Source organism: Cetorhinus maximus, chromosome 27 (assembly GCF_964194155.1).
Source record: "Cetorhinus maximus chromosome 27, sCetMax3.hap1.1, whole genome shotgun sequence".
NCBI lineage: Eukaryota > Metazoa > Chordata > Chondrichthyes > Lamniformes > Cetorhinidae > Cetorhinus > Cetorhinus maximus.
Genome location: NC_135905.1, coordinates 10,353,544 through 10,376,851, shown reverse-complemented (window position 1 = coordinate 10,376,851; position 23,308 = coordinate 10,353,544). Strand labels below are relative to the sequence as shown.

The 23,308-nt window shown below is 42.6% G+C and overlaps 1 protein-coding gene across 1 annotated transcript in view; it reads left to right on the top strand.

The window, feature by feature from the left end:
* The window catches only part of LOC144668554 (annexin A4-like), a 46,782-nt gene extending 29,110 nt beyond the window's left edge, over positions 1–17,672 (top strand). The window contains exons 9-12 of the mRNA XM_078530698.1: positions 4,020–4,115; positions 8,401–8,459; positions 13,858–13,980; positions 17,003–17,672. Of these exons, the coding sequence (XP_078386824.1) occupies positions 4,020–4,115; positions 8,401–8,459; positions 13,858–13,980; positions 17,003–17,068 (344 nt within the window). The 3' untranslated portion in view covers positions 17,069–17,672. The remainder of the gene's footprint in view (positions 1–4,019; positions 4,116–8,400; positions 8,460–13,857; positions 13,981–17,002) is intronic.
* Positions 17,673–23,308: the final 5,636 nt, after the last annotated feature.

The window sequence follows — 23,308 nt, the reverse complement described above, 5'->3', positions numbered from 1 at the left end:
ATCTTCCGACTAGGCACTTTACAGCCTTCCGGGCTGAATATTGAATTCAACAACTTTAGATCTTAAACTCCCCCTCCCCCCATCCCCACCCCGTTTCTCCCCCCCCCCCCCCCCCCCCGCTTTTTTTTCAATAATTTATATAGATTCTTCTTTCCCCACCTATTTCCATTATTTTTAAATCTAAAACTAAAACCTTGTTAGCCTTTCCACCCCACCCCCACTAGAGCTGTACTTTGAATATCCTGTCTTCCATTCTTAATTAGCACTTTTCTCAGACAAAACACCTCTTTGACCCTTTGTCTGTGACATCTTTTGATTATCTGCTCATCTCCACAATCACCACACCCTCAATGTCTTTCTCCCACCCCCCCCCCACCCACCCACCTTAAACCAATTTATATTTCTCCCTTCTTCTAACTATGCTTCAGTTCTGCCGAAGGGTCATGAAGACTCGAAACGTTAACTGATTTCTTCTCCGCCGATGCTGCCAGACCTGCTAAGTTTTTCCAGGTAATTCTGTTTTTGTTTTGGATTTCCAGCATCCGCAGTAGCTTTTAGCTTTTTGTTTTTATCTTTGTGTAAATTTACATAGTTTATTTAAACATTGTGATACACAATGACAAGTACAGTGTGTAGCATGTGTAATAATGTGTTACTCCTTCAAGTGTAGTAAAGCAGTTTTACTTGTCTGGCTGCTTACAGGGTCACTTATTAATTTCTTCCCTTGACAAGTAGTTCCCTGTTTTCATGCACTTTCTTCAGTATAGATTGATCTGGTCCCAAAAGTTTGTGTGTCTGCTGGCAATCCAACAGTTAACAACTTTGCACAGAGCATGAGTTTTATTGTGAAACACTATCATTTTAGATTCATTAAAATGGTTACATAAGTGTAGTACAACTAAGTGTTTCCATGTTGGGCATAGCTGCTAAAATGACGTGGCAGTTAAATGAGAATAGTAATTGCAGCGTAGAGCCCTGCTAACCAGTAAGCTGACACTCCCTGTAGAATGTAATTCATGTTTACTCATCCTGCTGAAAAGCCCTGGGGCCTGTACCGCCCTGTTATTGTGCTGCACTATTTTTTCTTAAACTCACTGGAAACGAAAGGGAACCAGTGAAAATCAAGGTCAATTAACAATTCTGAAACTGCAAAGAATGATACAAAATATTATCTTTTACGTTTTATGTTCAAGTGGTCTAAACCCAATAAATGTGCTTGCCATACAGTTCTGATATTGCAGGTTGAAAGGTTCTGGGTCACAATCTTTTTACATCTTGGAGAGTTGGTCCACTTCCAGAAGATATTTAAATTTGAATGACAATTTGGCTAACAAAACCTTATGCAGATTGATTTGTATTTAAAATTGAATATTAGGAAACTGCACTTGATTTCTGGGTGTATGGTCTGTGTCCTGATGGTAATTTTCTGGCATCACCAGACATACAAATATTGTACCACGTGAAGATGAATGTTATTTTTAAAAATATTTTCGGGAATGTGGTGGTATTCTGTAAAAGTGTGTGTGTGTGTATCATGCGTTTGTAATGAGAGGCTATGATGAAGTTGGATTTTAAGTAAATAGGTTGGGTTTGAAATTTTCATTAGGCGATGAGTAGGGACCTGACTTTTCAGCTGTTAAATTTCAAAGGGGAATTTAGAAGTGATAAGGAACTTTTATAGCTGACAATGGTTTCAAAAATAAGCAAGGGAAGGTTATTAAATTTTATTTGACTCGAAAGTGGAGTCAGTAGGAAGACATGAAAGATTGTTATGTTTTGGAAAAGCTGAATTCAAAGTGGTGGTTTAGAACAATGGAATCTAAGATGAAAGGGAAAAATGTTTAGCTGAGTTGTGGTGGCTGTGTGGGGGAAATGCCCTGAGACCCAGATCCGTGCTGGGAGAAGGTGTGAAAGTTGTGAATTTGAAGTAGCCGTCAAGTTTTCAAGCCAGTGAAGTCTTTGTTTTCAGAAAGCAGTCTGTTTCCGAACCTTCTTTTGGATTTCCAAGGCAGAGTGGAAGAGAATGAGAAGTCATGTGGTATACTTTAAAGTGACAGCAGTTATTGCCTTGGGTAATATTAATGGATTTTATGGTTAAAAATCTATCAGAGAGCTGTTGCCAAGTAGTTTACTTGTGTGTTCTGACCAAATGAGTTTTTTCATGGGGGTGTGGGGTGTGGATGCTTTGTAAAACTGATTTAACTATTTAACTTTAATCTTGTGTGCTTATGTTTTTTTCCCCTTCTTGTTAATAAATCTTTTTAATTCTAAAATCCTAAATGTGTCAGTGGGCTTCTATGCTTTTGGGATCAGTAGTTTTCAAAATGCAAAAAAAAAGGTAAGATAAGTTTCCCTCTGGAATTTTGCCTGCTCAGCAAATAATGTTGGCTGTGGTCATAACAACTAGCAGTTTTAATTTCTGAAAGAGAAGTTGCACTTCTGTGAAGTGGTTGTCCTGTTCTGGTATTGTATGGTTTTGGGTATTTTGGAGGTGTAATGTTCACACTTTGTATTCTTGGCCAACAGCAAATGATTGCAAAGTAGTGAGAGTTATCATCTAGAGCAGAGGTTCCAACCTACATTTCCAGGACCGTGTGTAGACCCTGGTGACTAGTAAACTGGCCAGAGACTTGAGTTCATCTAAAATTCTGCTGTCGGTATCCTAACTAGCAGCATCCCTCGAGCATCCCTGATTTTCATCGCTCCACCATTTGTTGGCCGTACCTTCAGCTGTCCAGGCCCTAAGCTCTGGAATTTCCCGCTCAGTTTGATATCCCTGTCTTAAACTCGCAGGTACCACTGTGAAGATGGTAAATATAGTGTTAAAGAATCTTAAGTTGCAAGCTTCCTTGATCTTAGAAACCTCACTCTGTTTTTTTTTTCTGCTACTGGCTGAAATCTTCAACCAATTATAGTAACCTGTTCCTATGGGTGCACATAATATGCAGCCTCTACTGGATTAATATTTTCTTCCCATCCCTTTGGCAAGTCTCATCATGCCATTTACCATTCTCAGGCAAAACGGCAAATGGATGACTTATCAATGCTGTTGTCAATGTTGGGAAGACTGAGGCCATTGTTTTCAGTCCTTGCCTCAAACTCCCTTCTGTAGCTACTGACCTCATCCTGCTCCCTGGCAGGTTTAGTCTCATCTGATCTATGTTTTCCTTAGGTGGTTTGGTGTCAGGTTTTGTAATGATCCTGCGACTAGCTTTGGTACATTTTATTTTGTTAAAGGTGCTATATAAATATAAGTTGTTCTGTATGCACAAGTGCTTTGATGTGATTCTCTACCTTTCCTTTTAGATAGCAGTAGATTTGTGTGCAGGAAATCGAGCCTGCACTCTAACACTTTGGCACTCATTGTTAATGCTTCAGTGTATGCTCTTAACCATCTCTTCGCTGCCACAAATTGCTGCGTTCTTTAAAGCTACTGGTCAGATTTGGTTTGACTGCAATTGGCATTTCATCCAGAAGAATCCTCTGCACTGAGAATTCAAATTTCCCTCCAAGTAACCTGATGATTTGAAGGTGTTGCACAAAGCACTGTCACGCTATCATGAGAAAATAACTTTGTCCTCTCCCTGAGAGAGAAATTGAATGCAAAAGACCTATATTTGAAGTGTCTGCCATTGAGTAAGATGATTGAGAGCAATACAAGATTATACTTTGTGAGGTTGCATTCCTGGCATGGAGTTGTGTAGAGTTGAGATTTATAGTGATTGGTTAATTGTGAGAAATTGGGAGTGCTGTGAATCAGCTACACTAACCTTTGACCTGATTCTTCATTGTGTGCTCTTGTCAAGCAAGTCTCTTATTGGGAGTGTAAATTTGTAAAATCTACCCTATTAATCCTCTATCAGTGAATTCATTGGTAACTTCAATTTTATCAAATGTGAAATACACTTTGTTTAATCAACTATTGGCTCTTGTAGCAATTTAAAATTTTGATAATGTGAAAAGGCTGCTGATATTATCTTCAATTTTCTAAATATAGATCCCTCTCTCTTTGCTTGTAGTGTTTGAAGAATACTATCAGCTAACTAACAAAGATATTGAAGATACCATTAAAGATGAAACATCTGGCACATTCCAAATGGGAATGCTAGCCCTGGGTAAGAATTACTTTGTTTTCACACTACTTGTAGAATGTATAACTTACAGATAAAATTGTGAATTGTAAGCCTTTGAAGGACATCCAAAACTGGATGAGCAGAAATTTCCAACAACTGAATATTGGAAAGACTGAATCTATTGGAGGGAATTTACCAGGCAAAGACAGGTAGATTTGGGTGCATGGGGAGTTAAATCCTCAAAAAGTGACGTTGGGTCGGGATCCCAACATTATCCTGCCCTCTTCCTGGTTTTACTTGGATGGGTTTGAAGGGAATTCCTGTGCAGCTGTTGGGTAAGGCATTTAAATGTACAAGTTGGTTATTAAGTTCTGTTTTAACCAAGGATTCTGGCATTAACAGCCAAAGGACCTATTTCCTGAGTAGTCAATGTCACCAAGGTCAATTAGGCAGGTGCACAGTGGGGACTGCTTCTTCATTGAAACTGATGGGTTGGGAAGGCTTTGATCAATGAAACTGATGGCCAGGTTACTGCTTACAATACTCCTTCTCAGATGCTTTCAGTACTTGACAAATGATTGCCATCTTCTGGGAAGTCACTTCACCTGTCTTGTACTTCACTCACCTTCAGTTGCACTTCCTTGCTGCTAGCCTTCACCATGGCATGGGAGCAGCTTTTACAGCTGTACCTTACACTTCGGAAGAGCAAGGGAAGCAGCAATACCACCAACACAAGCAGTAGCAACACCAGCACCAGCCGTCTTCACCTCAGCCACGTGCTGCTCCTCAGGACAGAAAGGATGGTCACCTCCTCCATCCCCACCCCCTTTCCGATCCCCCCCTTTTTTTCCCCAATAATTTATATAGATTTTTCTTTTCCCACCTATTTCCATTATTTTTAAATGTATTTCCATCCATTGTTTTATCTCTACCTTTTAGCCCATTTAGATCCCTTCCCTTCACCCCCACTAGGGCTATCTGTACCTTGCTTGTCCTGCTTTCTACTCTTAATTAGCACATTTCTTAGATAATATCACCATCTTCAACACCTCTTTGTCCTTTTGTCTATGACATCTTTTGGCTATCTCCACCTATCACTGGCCCTCTATCCAGCTTTACCCCCCCACGCTTAAACCAGCTTATATTTCACCTCTTTTCTATTTTTACTTAGTTCTGTTTAAGAGTCATATGGACTTGAAATGTTAACTGTGTTCCTCTCTGCAGATGCTGCCAGACCTGCTGAGTTTTTCCAGGTATTTTTATTTTTGTTAAGGATGGTCACAGGATGTGTGAGAACCAGAGGCCGAGGAGTCTCGGATTTTCATGGCTGGTTGTTGCTGACGTCAGCTTCCTGGAACAAGATCTCCTTCCCAGTGGACTAGGTGGACATGCATTGCCAATCGCTATCAAGGTTCCTGTCACTGGAGGTCCACCCTCTTATGCCTCTGACTTCCCCTGCAAGGAAAGAAATCAGAAGTTATGAGAGCTATTAATGGCTCGTGTGGATAGTAGAGAAGGACAGCATTTACGGAGGTTATCAGTGAGACATGCAAGAGGGTAATAGAATGAGGGTGAGCGTGAGTGTTGGCTGTTCAGATGGGAATATAAGGTGCCTGGACAGAAAGGAATGATTGTAGCTGCAAAGTGCGTTGTTCTGAGGAGTGCTATGCAGGACAACATTAGGAAGATCAGTGTTTGGAGCTTGGCACGTAAAATTTGTATACCACTCCAAGTTTCCTGCCTCCTAAGGTCCTGGATTCTCTTGATGCACTGTCCCCAAGTTGAAGGGACCACGCTTCTGCTGACTTCCTCAGCCATTTTCACCCTGACCTGCTTGGTTTGAAAGGCTGTCCTCTTTCTCCTGTCCTTGGCAAACACCAACTCTCTGCAGTCCCTCAGATCCTGCAGCAGGACCTCCAGGGAAGAGTAAGATTCCCAGGGAACTGCCTTCCCAGGTCTCCTCTCCTCTCTCCTATGGTTGCTGCATCCTTAAAAATCCACGTACAGCTGAGCCATCCTAACCCATTTATTTATTCATGGGATATGGGCGTTGCTGGCTAGGCTAACATTTATTGCCCATTCCCTTGAAGATAGTGGAGAGCCACGTTTTTGAACCGCTGCAGTCCATGTGGTGTAGGTACACCCAAATGTTTTTCGGAAGGGAGTCCCAGGATTTTCACCCAACGACAGTGAAGGAACGGCAATATATTTCCACGTCAGGATGGTGTGTGGCTTGGAGGGGAACTTGCAAATGGTGGGGTTCCCATGCATCTGCTCATCTGATCGAGGTCATGGGTTTGGAAGGTGCTGTCGCAGGAGCCTTGGTGAGTTGCTGCAGTGGACCTTGTAGATGGTACACACTGCTGCCACTGTGTATTGGTGGTAGAGGGAGTGAATGTTTAAGGTGCTGGAGGGGATGCCAATCAGCGGGGTGCCCATGCTGGGGTCTTTTTAGTTATAAATCCATCCTTTGACAGGACCGATGCGTCACCCTGCACCCCCTCCCTATTGGCTAGGGAACCTGGAGGTGAAATGTTAATGCCATGGCTCAGTTAAAGAACTGTGGCAAAGCCCACTGAAGCAATCAATGGGTTCCTGACACACTAATGGTCCCATCCTTTGATCAGGAACCAAGTTGAGAAAATTTCACCTACTGCCTTCAGTTCTTGCCATGAGCTCTGTGTTCCCTAGCCACTGAATTTATCCTTCTCATTTGCAACTGACTGAGGTTGAACCAGACTTTGCACAGCCTCGGTGTCATATTTAACCCTGAGGAGAGCTTCTGGCCAGATAGCCGCACCATCAGTAAGGCTGGATACTTCCACTCTGTGACATTGCCTGACTACCTGAGCCCTGCCTCAGCTTGAATGTTGCTCAAATCTTCATTCATGCATTTGTTACCTGTAGATTATTCCAATGCACTCATAATTGGCCTCCCACCTTTCACCCTCCATAAACTTGAGTTTATGCAAAAGTCTGCCCATGTCTTAATTTGTACAAAGTCCTGTTTCCCCCATTAACCTCATGCTCCCTGACCTACATTGGCCCCTGGTTGAGCAGCATATCAATTTTAAAATTCTCCTCCGTGTTTACCCCCCTCCTCCTCTGTCCATGGCCCACCCCTTCCTATCTTTAGTTCTACAACCCCCCCAAGATATCTACCCTCCCCCAATCTGGTTTTATGCGCATTCCCAGATTTTAATCCCTCCACTATTGGTGGCTATATTTTCAGATGCTGAGGTCCTAAACTCTGGAAATTCCTTCCCAAGCCTCTTCACCATTTATCTCTGCTCTTTAGAGACCAAACTTTCGGCCTTTTGCCCTAATAGCTGCTGTGTGTCAAATTTAGTTTTAACAGTCCTGTGAAGCACCTTGGGATGTCTTACATTCGTACAGTGCATTTAACGTTGTGAATTGTGGTGGTGCATCAATGAAGAACAATGTAAGTTTCCAGAATGACCTTCAAATGTTTATTTAAGAGGTATGATTATCATATGCTATGTACATATGTGCAGCTATCTACTTCACTCCAAAACTGCCGTTTGTATTCCTAATTTTCTGTTAAAGCCAAAAGTTACAGGCCTGCAGGCAGGAAGGAACAGAAAATAACTGAGAAAGGAATTGGCTGACCCTTGGGTTGATCCAAAGTGCTTTTCACATTCTCAGGATGTTCAGAAGTAATTGATTGTCTGCAAGTTCGATAACTGATGTTTTGTAGGAAAATCTTTCTTGCTCAAGTGACTTTGGATTAGCTTTTCAGGCGGTCCAAATTTGTTGTTTTTTTTCTCTCTGACTTAGCCTGTGGAGTGGCTTCCACTTTTCCAGCCTAACAGTTCCTAAACTTCAAAAATAGTGCACAGTACAAGATACTGCTTTGTGTAATCAGGTTCTGTATAAATCAAGTATTAGTATTTTGGAATCTACTGTTGTACAAATCCATTTGTGTTATGCAGTACCTGAAGGGACTGGCACTCTGACCCCTACCAGCAAAGGATTATTTAATGTTTTCTACCATTTTATATAATTGGGGAATCTTAAACTGAAAATATTTCCCTGTCCCATTTCATCAGGGTTATAAAGTCTTTTAAAACCAACCTCCCCCAATGCTGCAAAAGAACAAAACATTTAAATGTGTCTTTAAAATGAAGCCACTGATCTTTCTCTGTTTATCCACTCCCCAATAAAGTATACGAAAATTATATTCGGACAGATTTTTTGGCCTAGTCAACAAGCTTTACATGAAAGGCACATGAAAGGCCTTATCCTTTTTCAATAGTTGTGTTCCTCATTTATTTATATTGTGTTTTTTATCTTTTGTTCACTGTAGTGCAATACGCAAAGAACCCAGCTAGATTTTTTGCAACAAAGCTTTATGAAACGATGTCGGTAAGCATCAAAAAAGGTTTTTGTTTTAATTAACTTGTCTCCATTATGCACAATTGTAACAATATTGGGGTTTTGTCTCAACAATTTCAGAGTTCCTGCCCCCATGAAGCTAATAGTGTTACCATTCTCTCTCTCTTTAGGTGCTGTTCCTCTCCTTTAAATCTGCTATCATCACCCCTCTCCTCAAAAAAATAAGCCCTTGACCAAACTGTCCTTGTAAGCTACTGTCTGATCTCCAACCTTCCCTTTCCTTTCAAGTCCTTGAATGTGTTGTCACCTCCCTAATCTGTTTCCATCTTTCCTGGAACCCTTTGAAACCTGATTTAATCCCTTCAATCGGGTTTCCAATCCTGCCACAGTAACAGCTCTTACCAAAGTCACAAATGACATCCTATATGACTATGACACAAGTAAACATTCCCTCATCATTCTTGGCCTGCCTGCAGCCTTTGACATGTTTCATCACACCATCCTCTTCCAATGCCTCTCCACTGGCATTTAGCTGGGTTGGAATGCTCTCATGCGATTCCAATCTTATCTATTTAATCATAGCCAGCGAATCACTTGGAATGGCTTCTCCTCTTGTCCCCGCATCGTTACCTTTGGTGTCCCCCAAGAATCTATCCTTGGTCCCCTCCTATTTCTCATCTACATGCTGCCCCTCATGCTGACATGATCTAAAAGCACCGTCTTAGTTTTCACATATATGCTGATGACACCCAGATCTGCCTCACCACCACCTCTCTCGACTCCTCCACTGTTGCCAAATGATCAGACTGCTGATCTGACATCTAGTGCTGGATGAACAGAAGTTTCCTCCATTTAAATATTGGGAAGACTAAAACCATTGTTACAGTCCCCATTCCAAACTTTGTTCCCTAGCTACCAGCTCCATCCTTTTCCCTGGCAATAGTCTGAGATTAAGCCAGTCTGCCTGCAACCTTGGTGTCACATTTGATCCCGTGATGAGCTTCCGACCTCATACTTGCAACAACACTAAGACTGTTTAACTCCATCTCCGTAACTTTGCCTTGTTTCAGCTCATCTGCTGCTGAAACCCTCATTCGTGCCTTTGTTACCGCTAGATATTCCAATACCCTCCTGGCTTGTCTCCCACTCTCAAATCTACTCTCAATACACTTGAGGTCGTTCAAAACTCTACTGTCTGTATCTTAACTTGCACCAGGTCACATTCCCCTATCACCTCTGTGCTTGTCGACCTACATTAGCTCCTGGTCAAACAAGATCTTGATTTTAAAATTCTCATCCTTGTTTTTTAATCCCTCCACGATCTTACCCCTCATAGCCTTACCCCTCCCTATCTCTGTAAACCATTTTTTTTCTTTGGTGCACACTCATCTATTGAAGTGAGGGGATACTCCATTGAACGGAATCTTCTGCTCTCTGGTGGCAAACCTGGAGGCGGGAAGGGCATTTACTTAGGCGGGTGGTGGCAGACCTGAACCCCACCATCTTCTCACCTCCGCCAGAATTAAGTTATGGGCGGGGAGATTCATGGTCGATCTGCCCATCCCCTGCCAATTGAGGCCTTTAAGTGACCAATTAATGATCACTTAAGGGCCTCATCCCGCTGTTACTGGTATTAACTCAGTGATTGGCCTGTCGCCATGTGATGTGCATGGCAGCAAAAACCATGTGGCCCAGCTCATCATTTCTGTGGAGGCTGTCTCTCAATCAAAGACATTGGGAAGGATGGGGCGGGTTATGAGCCACCCCCTGCCCTTGCTGCCAACCACCCCACCCACACCCACTGCCTGGAATTCCCCCCCGCCCAATCCTCCACCCCACATTATTTATCTGTGGCCTAGGTTGCTCCGTGATCCTGGGACCCCAGTGTTTGCCCTTCCAGCAGCAGCCATGGCCCCACCGCTGAGGCACTGCTGAGCACGAGCTACAGGCCTCTGATTGGCTGGCAGCTCTCAGTAGGTGAGACTTCTGCCGCCAAGGTCTTGATTCCAGGGGAAGGCCTGCTGTTGGCCTCGCCACTACCTGATTGGCACATGGTTTGGCAGGCCCTACCGAAAAGAGGCAGCTTAGCTCTCTCATGGGTTCTGCAACCAGCAGGCGAGATCCTTGACACTTCACTAAGGTTTTGTCCATAAAATGGAAAAGGTGAAGCATAAATGGATGTGCTAACTATTAAACAATCCCATTTGAAAATATCAAAATGTTGGTGATCAAATCTTGGGGGTTTACCTGTCTTCATCATCAATTCTCTTTCAATATTGATGTTGAATAGAATTCAATTGTCATTCAGTAATGCAAGCTTTTCATTATAGAGTCCGCGCCCCCGCTCCTTCTGACCTTTTCTCAGAACTTCAGAGAGATTCTTATCTTTTCTGCTTTGTTTCCTTTGACTTGGGCTTCTGGCCAAATGTGACCAGATTGGGATTTATAAATACAAAACAGTCCATTGAGCAGTTCAAATGAGATACATCCAGTTGTTAGCGCAATGGTAATTCGTGTAATCCAGATGTTGATGTCTATGAGAAATGTTCACCTACTGTGCCTACTCTTACAGCCCAAGTTATGAGCTAATATAATAAGAATTGCATATTCTTACTGAGCCAATTCCAACAACACAGGATGTTGAACCAGTGAAGCAACCATTTTACTTTACAATCAGTCACTCCACCTACTCAGAGAACAATGGAGTCTTTTTTTGGTCTGAGTCAGTGGAGTGCTTTGAAGCCAAATATATCAACATTTATGATGTTGTTAAACACTAGATAAACAAGATGAGGAATACTGGTCTGCTTTTGTGTAACTTGCGTGTCCATTAGTATAGTCATTAATATGGCACTATAAACAAAGTAAACTTCTTTCATTTGACATGTGGAACGATTGATATATAATTTAGAAGTCTGAATAAACCCTTTTATTTGCTTTAGCAGTTTTAGAAAAGAAACACCCAACAACAACAGCAACTTATAGTTATATAGCACCTTAGTAATTTTGTAAAATACCCCAAGCTGCTTCAGGGGAGCATGATCAGAAAAAATCTGGTGCTGATCCACATAATTGGGTTTTAGAGCGAATCTCAAAAACTTGATCTAAAGAGAGAGATTCTAAGAAGCCTCTTAAAGTAGTTAGCAAAAGAGGCAAAAGCGATATGAGGAGAAACCTTTTTATGCAGCAAGTGGTTAGGAATTGGAATGCATTGCCTGAGAGTGTGGTGGAGGCAGATTCAATTGAAGCATTCAAAAGGGACTGTTACCTGAAAGGAAGAATGTGCAGGGTTACGGTGGAAGGTGGGGAAATGATACTAGGTGAGTTGCTCATTTGGAGAGCTATGCAAACACAGTGGACCAAACGGCCGCCTCCTGAGCCATAATGTTTCTGTGATTTTAAAGGAGAGGGACGTAGACGGGCAGAGGGTTTTAGGGAAGGAATTCCAGAGCGTAGGGTCTAGATAACTCAAGGTGGGCTAAAGGAAATCGGGGATGTTTAAGAGGCCAGAATTGGAAGAACACAAGAATTCTCAGAGAGTTGGAAGGCTATTGATAAGCAAAGGTGAAACCACGGAGAGATTTGAACACTAGGATGAGCATTATTTGAGGTGGTGTTGGTCTGGGAAGCAATATAGGTCAGCAAGCACAGGGGTGATGGGGTGAATGGGACTTGGTGTGAGTTGGGATGTGGGCAGAAGAGTTTTAAATGAGCTGAAGGTCATGGAGGGAGGCCAGCCAGGCGAGCATTGCTATAGTCAAGTCTGGAGCTAACAAAAGGGTGAATTAGAGATTCAGCAGCAGCTGGGCAATGTTATGAAGATGGAAATAGGTGTGCTTTACAATGGAAAGGCAATGGGGACAGAAGCCCATCTTGGGTTGCAATAGGATGCCAAAGTTGTGAACAGTTCAGTTCAAGCTCCAACAGTGGCAAAGAAAAGGGATAGAATCAGTTACGGAAGACGATGGCTTCAAATTCCCAATATTTAATTAGAATATTTAATGGTCCTAAGGACACCCATTTCTTAAGTAGCTAAAGTCTAAAAGGAAAAAAAAAGTTTTATCCAGTCTTCTCGATTATGCCTTTTAGACTTGCGTATTGTCCTTTCTTAAAATTTGGAAATTCCTTTTTGTTGAAAATTTTGAAAACCTTTAAAAGATACAGGACAAAACTAAGTTAAATGCCCATATTTTATGCATTTTCGTGTATTCCAACGAACTTCAAGCACACCCCTATGTTGCACCAGTTATTTTCAGTTTACAGCACTTTGATTGTGGTCATGTCACCCATTCCTTTTCACCTTGCCACTACAAATTGTTTTCAAAAATTATTGGGAACTATACGGTGCGGTAGGTTAGCATTTTCATTCCATTAGATTGGCTAGGGCCTCCAGGACATGGGATCAAATTCAGCCCAGACAAATGGATGAGTTTTATCCTGGCTACGCATGAAATGAGTTTGGACAGTCTGTCATGCATTTGGACATGTAGCTACCTCCTAAATGTTATACAGTGTGACCTGATTGGCTGGAGGAGAGTTGACCTGGGAATAAAAAACTGACGGAGGTGTGTCATTGCATGCTGTCCGAGATTGATGCTTGGGCAGGTGTTTTGGGCACAGTAGGTGAGATTTGCTCTGTATCTAACTCTATGTCATAACTGGTGAGGCACTACGGCCTGGATATTAGTGAGGCAGATTATGTATGCGGGGGTTTGGAGTTTTGGATGGGAAACCCGGAAGTTGGCCTGAGTGACGAGCTTGGCTTCCGCTTAGGCCCGGGTTACTCCAGAGCAGACCTCTGGACCAGGTAGATGCGATCCCCAACCCCCTGGTGGGGTGTTCAATTCTGGCAGCGCACATCCCTTACCCGAAGGCCTTTATGGGGTGATGGTGATTTGAGGCAGTGGGGAAATGTGGCAGGCGTAAGGGGCCCGGGTGAAACATTCCTTTTCCCTTTGCCTCGCAATCAGTGCTGGAAAAGCCATCGCTTTTTCCTGAAGCTGCCATCATTTCCCTTGGCTGCTGAGTTTCCTGTGGCCTGGAAAACCTGACCGGCTGCTGGGAACAGCAGAATTTGGTTAGATCAGAGACTGCCAGTCTCATCAAAGATTTACTTAGCCAACCCGCCTTCTGAGAGCAAATTGGCTGCCTTCATTACCCAAGGAAATGGGTGGGTTGGGCCAAGGTTTGAGATTTTTAAAATCCTAGCCTCTGACCGAACCCCAACCCACTGGTTTTTGGGTAATTAAAATTCAGCCCTATGAACCTTAAATGGTAATCTATTTCACAGCATTGATATCTGTTACCATTTGTACAAAATAGCATGGGTGGCACAAAAATACCTGTTTAGCTGTGCACGTGTTTGTGTTTCATTCTGACCATTCAGTATACTCAAAATCGTGAAACTTAACTGTTCTGTTTCTGTCAGGGTATTGGTACAGATGACAGAGGCCTCATTCGAATCATAATCACTCGGAGTGAAGTAGATATGATTGACATCAAAGCTGAATTTATGAAGCTCTATGGAATATCATTGAATTCATTCATTCGGGTATGTCCAAAATCATTGTATACTTAAAAGCTACAAACCAATCTTTTATTTTTTTCTCCCTTTGTTCATGGGGTGTGGGGGTTGCTAGGTAAGCCAGCATTTATTGCTCATCTTTAATCGCTCTTGAGAAGGTGGTGGTGAGCTGCCTTCTTGAACCACTGTAGTTCATGTGGTGTAGGTACACGCATTTTGTTAGGAAAGGAGTTCCAGGATTTTGTCCTAGCGACCATGAAGGAACAGTGATATAGTCCCAAGGCTGGATGGTGTGTGACTTGATGGGGAACTTGTAGGTGGTGGCGTTCCCATGCATCTGTTGCCCTTGTCCTCCTTGGTAGTAGAGGTCACGGGTTTGGAAGGTGCTGTTGAAGGAGTCTTGTTGAGTTTCTGCAGTGCATCTTGTAGATGGTACACACTGCTGCCACTTGTGTGTAGGTGGTGAAAGGAATGAAAGTTGAAGATGGTGGATGGGGTGCTAATCAAGCAGGCTGTTTTGTCCTGGACGGTGTCGAGCTTCTTGAGCGTTGTTGGAGCTGCACTCATTTGGGCAAGTGGAGAGTATTCCATCACACTCCTGACTTGTGCCTTGTTGATTGTGGACAGGCTTTGGCATGTCGGGAGGTGAGTTCTCTCCAAAAAATTCCCAGCATCTTATGTGCTCTTGTAGTCACAATATTTATATGGCTGGTCCAGTTCCATTTTTGCTGAATGGTAAACCCCCCAGGGTGTTGGTAGTGGGGGATTCAGCGATGGTAATGCCATTGAATGTTAAGGGGCAGTGGTTAGATTCTCTCTTGTTGGAGATGGTCATTGCCTGGCACTTGTGTGGCATGAATGTTACTAGCCATTTATCAGCCCAAGCCTGGATATTGTCCAGGTCGTGCTGCATATGGACACAGACAGCTTCAGTAACTGAGGAGTCGTGTATGGTGCTGAAAACTGTGCAATCATCAGCGAACATCCCCCATTTCTGACCTTATGATGTAGGGCAGGTCATTGGTGAAGCGGCTGAAGATGGTTGGGCCTAGGACACTACCCTGACAAACTCTGTAGCAGTTTGATACAACTAAGTGGCTTGCTAGGCCATTTAAGAGTCAACCACATTGCTGTGGGTCTGGAATCACATGTAGGCCAGACCAGGTAAGGACGGCGGATTTCCTTCCCTAAAGGACATTAGTGAAACAGATGGGTTTTTATGACAATCAGCAATAGTTTTGTGGTCAACATTAGACTAGCTTTTAATTCCAGATTTATTTTAAAAATGTATAATTTAAATTCTACCATGGTGGGACTTGAACCCATGTCCCCAGAGCATTAGACTGGGCCCCTGGATTACTAGTCCAGTGACATTACCACTATACTACAATGTCCCCCTGATAGTATCAAGTGATCCAGGATCATTAACTGAGACTGTGAAGATTTTGAGCTCTGGCAATGCTTTCTCCCTTTTTGGGATACCCTAGGTCTGTAAAGTACAGGTAAGCAGCAATAGAAGACGCTACAGTCTCCACACATACTGCTGTATCTATCTAGTTGCACTTCACTTTTGTGTAGCACTCCACCTTTTGAAGATCCGTGACTCACTGCTTGGAAGGAAGCCTGGGAATGGATGTAAGTAGGTTAAAATTTCAGCCTAGGTACTGATTGTGCAATGTTTCTATTCACTGCCATTTTGTACAAGCAAGGGAAAAATTATAAAAAATTATTCCTGATGGCCACAAAACACTCCAGATCTTGCAGCCTTCACTTATTGTGGAAGGCGTCACATCTACTGGCGGACATTACATTCTCCATTTCTAGGGTTAGCTGGGCATGGCCGAGAATGAATAGTCGAGACATGTTTTGTGTAATTTACTTTTCATAAGACAACTTAATTCCTTTCAACCACGAAATTTGGTTCTCCAAGAAATGCTTTATTTTGCACCTATTTAAGCAGTTTCAATGTTCAGCCTTGAGAGAAAAATGTCATAAAATCATTATAACTGGAAATTGGGCAAGAAATATGAGTTTAGACAGAATTTAGGATCTATCCATTTGCTGGCAAAATCAATGCTCAGGAAGCCTTATCTCACACTACAATTTAGAGAAAGCAATGTTCCCATTCTGGCATTTGGTGATGAGCCCCACAAGTAGTTAAAAGGAAACTAAAAAAGATTCAGCAGATCCAATATCATGCCTTGCTGACCTAGTACCAGACCTGCACTTGGACTACCGATGCTGCATAAACCAAGGTCAGCTCATTTGCATAATTTTATGCTTCTTTGGGAGAGTCCACAAAGGGCCACTGGATGCCACTTGTGCTCTGAACAATTGTCTGGCTTGGTAGAAAAGACAAGGGGAGTTGGGTGGGGTGGGGCTTGCGATCGGGATGCAGGGCTGTCTATTATTTTTACTTCAATTTTGTAAGGCAGTCTGCAGAGTCCATTTGGAACTGCCAGGTCACTGCTAGAGCACTGTTCTCATTAGAAGATAACTGCCTCATTTACATTAAAGTTGGGGGCCTAATAAGCCTGGTGTATAGTTGGTGTGCAGTCCCCTTTGTGCTCATCATCATATTTGCCCAGTAGCCTATTCCAATAGCTCAGGTGGTTGAGCACCTGACTCCTCACTTGGAATTTGGGAGATATCTGTCTCTGTTCTTCATTCTGCCAACCCCTCTCTCCATTTCTGTTCAGTTTTAATCATTTGTGGTATGCAGCTCAATGTAGAGGTGTGGGATAATGAGTCTTTATCCTAGCAAAATCCCACTGCTGCCTTATGTTTAGGCCAGTAGAAAACAGGTTTAGCGTTGTCTGTTTGATAGATTTTCTGGGCCTTGCAGCCTATCTTATTCCATAAGCAAGGCAGAACAGAAAACTATAGGAAAAACTCTCCATTTTTGAGACAGTTGGCAAACTGTACAATTAGTCCATGGTTACCAGTGAGTCTTTTAGTTTCAATAGCTTAGATGTCTATGTGGCAAGTACAATGAAATAGCTAACTGGAATGACTGATACTAATATGGCCTTTTTTGTTTTCCCTACAGGATGATGTAGGAGGAGATTATCAGAAGGTCTTGCTGAAGCTCTGTGGGATAGATGTTGATGAATGAAGCACATTTACTGTTCTAGAAAAAGGCCACAATTTTGAGAGCTCAGATGTGAAATGCATAACTACACAGTCTTCTTCACCAGCATTTACTTGTATTCTGAATACTTGAGGTATTAAAGAGGCTTCTAACTTACAATAAATTCAACAGTCTGGACATAAGAGTAGGATCCTGAAATCCATAACTTATTTGCTAAAAAACTTCATGCCTGAATCAGTGTTTCCATAAACTCCAGATAAACAGTACATTTTTGTTCTTTTTGAAATATATCCCATCAGGCATTGTGGTAACATCTCTGTCTAAACAAAAATCTACTTTATACAAAAGATTAGTGTTCTAAACCTATTTGGCAACAGTTAAATCATATTTAATACGCTGAGCATTGAAAACTGTAATAAATGGAACTTTCATTTCTAAATTGGCATTTCACGTTTGTTTGAACCAACAAATCGTATTTTTTTTGTGTTCAGCGTGATGGTAATAAATGTTTGGTTAAGGGTTTCATTTTGCATCTATTGTATTACTTAGTATTGTAGTTACCAGAAGACTGTGATTTGAAGATCTTGGCCTATATTTTAAAATAAAATTCCTGACAACTTTCAATTGATTTTACTGTGCCCCTTGTCTTTCTTGAATGCCCTTTTGGGTAATTCTCCTTCTTACTGAGTTATTTTGTGTCCCAAGAGCAGGTTACAAGAGCAATTCAGAGGCTAGGAATCATGTGACGAGTAACCCACCTCCTGACTCCCCAAAGCCTGTCCACAAGGCACAAGTCGGGAGTGTGATGGAATACTCCCCACTTGCCTGGATGCTCAAGGGCCCTTGCACGATCCAGGACAAAGCAGCCTGCTTGATTGACACCACGTCCACAAACATTCACTCCCTCCACCACTGAAGCACAGTAGCAGCAGTGTGTACCATCTACAAGATGCACTACAGGAATTCACCAGGGCTCCTTCGACAGCACCTTCCAAACCCACAACCACTGCCATCTAATGGACAATGGCAGCAGATAGATGGGAACACTACCAACTGGAAGTTTCCCTCCAAGTTGCTCACCATCCTGACTTGGAAATCTTTTGCCGTTCCTTCACTGTCGCTGGGTCAAAATCCTGGAACTCACTCCCTAACAGCACCATGGGTGTACCTACACTGCATGGACTGCAGCGGTTCAAGAAGGCAGCTCATCACCACCTTCTCAAGGGTAATTAGGGATGGGCAATAAATGCTGGCCCAGCCAGCAAAGCCCACATCCCATGAATGAATAATAAAAAAAAAAAATTCTTCCCTTTCCTGCAGTGCATATTTTAAACCAATTATAGGCTCAAGTTGCTGATGTGAAAGCCCATTCTCAATGTAGTCAGAGCTAATTTTACCTTGCCCTCTCATCCCCTTTTTCCCCCAAAGGGGATGCACCTATCTTCTGCTGGGTGGTCACCCAGACTGTCACAGCTATGCAGAAGAACCTTTTAGGGGACTGTGGATGTGAAACCATCTTAAGCCAATTAGTGGGACCATGCATTGGTACTTCAATCTGCTTAGCTGACTTTTTAACTCCAGCTTTTCTTTTGCTTGTAAGACACTTAATTGAACTTTGCTGCATATGCGAACACACAGATGTTATGTTATGATTAGGGCCAAGTTTTGCTTTGTAATATAACTTTGTATAAATGGTGCTGCTCTGTCATATAGCTCCCCAAGTCAACTTCCAACATATGGAAGGTTATAAATTTACTATGTTTTCCTCATTTATAATACAAACCAACTACAGCTGCATTTTCTCTGGAAACACACTCCAGAGTGCTACCTTTTATCTTTCATGTGCATGAAAGACTCCTAATTTGGGATCTTCAAGATAAGAAGGATTTAGTGACTCTCTAGCAATTGAGTGATTGATTTTGCCAAAGATTGAATTGTTGCTGTAATTTGATCTTGTTTCAGAAGTAAAACGCACCCTATTGGTTCTTAAACTATCTAATCAAATGAAATGGTTATGTGCACATGTTCACTTGCCTCTTCCTCCCCTTCTCTGTTTCTGTAAGGTAACGCAGATGAATCGAACCCTCCCAAACTACTGAAGTTTGTGCTTAACTGACTGAGCATTTAAAATGTGATTCACAAATTAATTGCAGGGGTCCCGCCTTTGCAAAGCAGTCTAAAAATGAATGGGATTTGTCATTCTTGTGACCACAGAATTCAAGTTACACATTTCCTCACCCAAGTTGGAGAGTGACTCAAGGCCAAACTATCTGTTTCTAGAGAAATCTCTGCGCGTAGCTTTGTAACAAGAGTTAGTATATTTCTGTGAAAGGAAAGAGCAAGGCTTTAAAAAAAAATTCTGGCACAGCTCCAGATGCTAAGATTTGGATTAATTCCACAGTTCCTTACATGGAACTCTTGATTCCAACTGTTGTCATTAGGATATTGTGAAATCAGATCTTTTTGCTTTCCTTCCTTACCCCACTGAAAGGGAGGGAGGGAGTGCAGAAAAATCAAAGCAGTAACCTGGACTAATTTTTCAATCATTCATGGGATGTAAGCATCACTGACAAGGCCAGCATTTATTGCTCATCTTAGCTTATTGCTTAATTACCATTGAGAACGTGGTGGTGGGCCATGTTCTTGAACCAGTGCAGTCCATGTGGTGTAGGATTACAAATAACACCCCAGAAATAGCTGTAAATCAGGAAACTGAAGGAACAGAGGAACTCAAGAACATTACAATCACCAGGGATGTGGTACTGAACAAATTGTTGGAGCTGCGGGCTGACAAGTCCTCGGGTCCTGATGGGCTTTGTTCGAGGGTCTTAAAGAAGTGGCTAGAGATAGTTGATGCATTGGGTTTAATTTTCCAAAACTCCCTAGATTCGTGGAAGGTTCCATTAGATTGGAAAGTAGCAAATGTAAATCCTTTGTTCAACAAGAGAGGGAGACGGAAAGCAGGAAACTACAGGACAGTTAGCTTGACATCTGTCATTGGGAAAATGTTAGAAGCTATTATTAAAGACGTTATAGCAGGGCACTTAGAAAAATTTAAGGTAAGCGGGCAGAGTCCAGGTTTTGTGAGAGGGAAATCATATTTAACCAATTTATTGGAATTCTTTGAAGAAGCAACATATGCTGTGGATAAGGTGGATGTACTGTACTTAGATTTCCAGCAGCTATTTGATGAGGTGCCACATCAATGGTTATTGTGGAAAATGAATGCTCATAGTGTAGGGGGTGACACATTGGCGTGGATAGAAGACTGACTAGCTAACAGGAAATAGAGTGGGCATATTTGGGTCTTTTTCTGGCTGGCAAGATGCAATGAGTGGGGTGCCACAGAGATCAGTGCTGGGGCCTCAACCTTTTACAATTTATATAAATGACTTGGATGAAGGGACTGAAGGTATGGTTGCTAAATTTGCTGATGATACAACGATAGGAAAGTAAGTTGTGAAGAAGACACAGAGGCTACAACGGGATATAGATAAATGAGTGGGCAAAGATCTGGCAAATGGATTATAATGTGGGAAAATGTGAAATTGTCCATTTAGGCAGGAAGAATAAAAAAAGAAGCATATTATCTAAATGGTGAGAGATTGCAGAGTTCTGAGATGCAGAGGGATCTGGGTGTCTTAGTGCATGAATTGCAAAAGGTTAGTATGCAGGTACAGCAAGTAATTAGGAAAGCTAATAGGATGTTATTGTTTATTGCAAGGATAATTTGAATACAAAAGTAGGGAGGCTATGCTTTAGTTATACAGGTCATTGGTGATACCACATCTGGAGTACTGCGTACAGTATTGGTCTCTTTATTTAAGGAAGACTGTAAATGCAATGGAAACAGTTCAGAGATGTTTACGAGACTAACACCTGGAATGGGAGGGCTGTCTAATGAGGAAAGGTTGGACAGGCTGGGCTTATATCTGCTGGAGTTTAGGAGAGTAAGGGGCGAATTGATTGAAACATAAGATCCTGAGGGGTCTTGACAGGGTAGATGTTGAAAAGGTGTTTCCACTTGTGGGAGAACCTAGTACTAGGGATCACTGTTTAAAAATAAGGGGTTGCCCATTTAAGACAGATGAGAATTTTTTTCTCTTAGAGGATTGTGAGTCTTTGGAACTCTCTTCAAAAGACGGTTGAAGATGTTGGATATTTTTAAGGCAGAGGTAGATAGATTCATGATAAGCAAGGGGGTGAAAGGTTGTCAGGGTTCGATGGGAATGTAGAGTTGAGGTTGGGAATGTGGGGTTGAGGTTACAATAAGATCAGGCATGATCTTATGGAATGGCGGAGCAGGCTCGAGGGGCTGAGTGGCTTACTCCTCCTAATTCGTATGTTCGTATGTGGGTACTGCCATAGTGCTGTTCCAGGTAAGGATTTTTCTGGATTTTGACATTGACAATAAAGAAACAATTATATATTTCCAAGTCAGGCTAGTGTGTGGCTTGGAGGGGAACATAAAGGTGTTATTGTGGTTTTTATCTCGGGATTCGTTAGCTTCTTATTCCTGAAGAGATTTTGCTGGGGGCAATGGTCTTTTGCTCAATACATGTTTATTTACATGCTAACTATTTACAAAGGTTAAATAAGACCAAGACATAGCTAGTGCTACTATCTGAGATGCTAGTCAGTCATCTTCTCTCAGTGAGTGATGTCACTGTGACAGAGCACCTTACGCACATGCTCAGTAGCCATTATTAGAGTTAACCCTTTACTCTACAGTGGTCTTTCCATCCACCTGCTGCCCTTGTTCTTCTAGGCAGTATAGGCCACTAGTTTGGAAGGTGCTGTTGAAGGAGGCGCTTTGAGTTGCTGCAGTGCATCTTCTGGGTGCTGTAGACTGCAGCCGCTGTGTGCCGATAGTGGAGGGAGTGAATGTTTTAAGGTGAAGGATGGGGTGCTAATCAAATGCACTACTCTGCCTGGGTGGTGCCTAGCTTCATTCATGAGTGCTGTTGGAGCTGCACTCATTCAGGCGAGTGTGGAGTATTCCATGACGCTCCTGATTTGTGCTTCATAGGTGCTGGAAAGGGTTTGGAGAGTCAACAGATGAGTCACTTGCTGCCATACCCCTTTCATGTCTCCCAACAAACAAAGTGATGCTGCCAGAAAATTCCAAAATCATGCAAGTGGACTCCAATTATACCTCCAAAAGCAAAAAATTGTGAATGAGTCAATGAATAGCCATTCAAATTATAAGATCATAAGAAATAGGAGTAGGAGTAGGCCATTTGGCCCTCGAGCCTATTCTGCCATTCAGTACCATCGTGGCTGATCAGGTTGTGGTTTTAACTCCACTTTCCTGCCTGTCCCCCATAACCCTTGACCCAGGAAATCGGTCTAACTCAGCCTCGAGTACATTCAATGACCTAGCCGCCACTGCTCTCTGTGGAAGAGAATTCCAAAAACTAATGACCCTCTGAGAGATGCAATTCCTCTTCATCTCTGTCTTAAATGGGAAACCCTTTCTTTTTAAATGGTGCCCCCTAATTCTAGATTCCCCCATGACAGCTGTCCAACGAGGCTTATAGTGGGGGTTCCCCAACGAAGAGCGCAGCAGGAGCTTTCCCCGGTGTCAGCACGCCAGGACATGGGGACCCCCAGCAGAGGACGCAGTGGAGGGCTTCCCTGCCAGCCACAGCTTCTCTCATGGTCGACTCCACCAGCCTCGGCGTGTGGGGGGTTCCGTTACAGGGCGCCATCACAATGGAATTGGCAGTAAAGGCAGATTAAAATGAAAATGAAAATTATGTTGATGTGCATAATTTTCCTCATCCCTCTTCAAGCTTCTGCCTGGTTTATAATGATTATATGTATTTACCTAGATGTATCACGAATTACAATGTATTTTATGATGTATTTTAGATTATGTTTATCACATAAAATAAGCATTAGGGCAGGCTCTCAATATAGGTATCTGGACCAAAAGGGTGTGTCCCAAAGCCTCCACTTGCAGGAAGCCAATCCGGCTATTTCCCATGAGATGGCTCCCAATTGGTCACCTCCAAGCTCACCGTCCAATGAAGGACGGCAGGCGAGCTCCCGAAGCTGCTGGGCCGGTGGCTATAGACCCTTGGCATCAGCAGCCCCACCAACTGAGGTGTCCTCTGAGGCAATATAAAAATTAAACTGCTTAGAGGGACCAAAGAGGCAGGCCCTGCTGAACTAATGGCAGCATTTGGGATTGATGGACCCTTCCTTGTGGGCTGGAGCTCGTCATAAGATGGCCACCTCTATTAAGTGGGAAAATGCTGC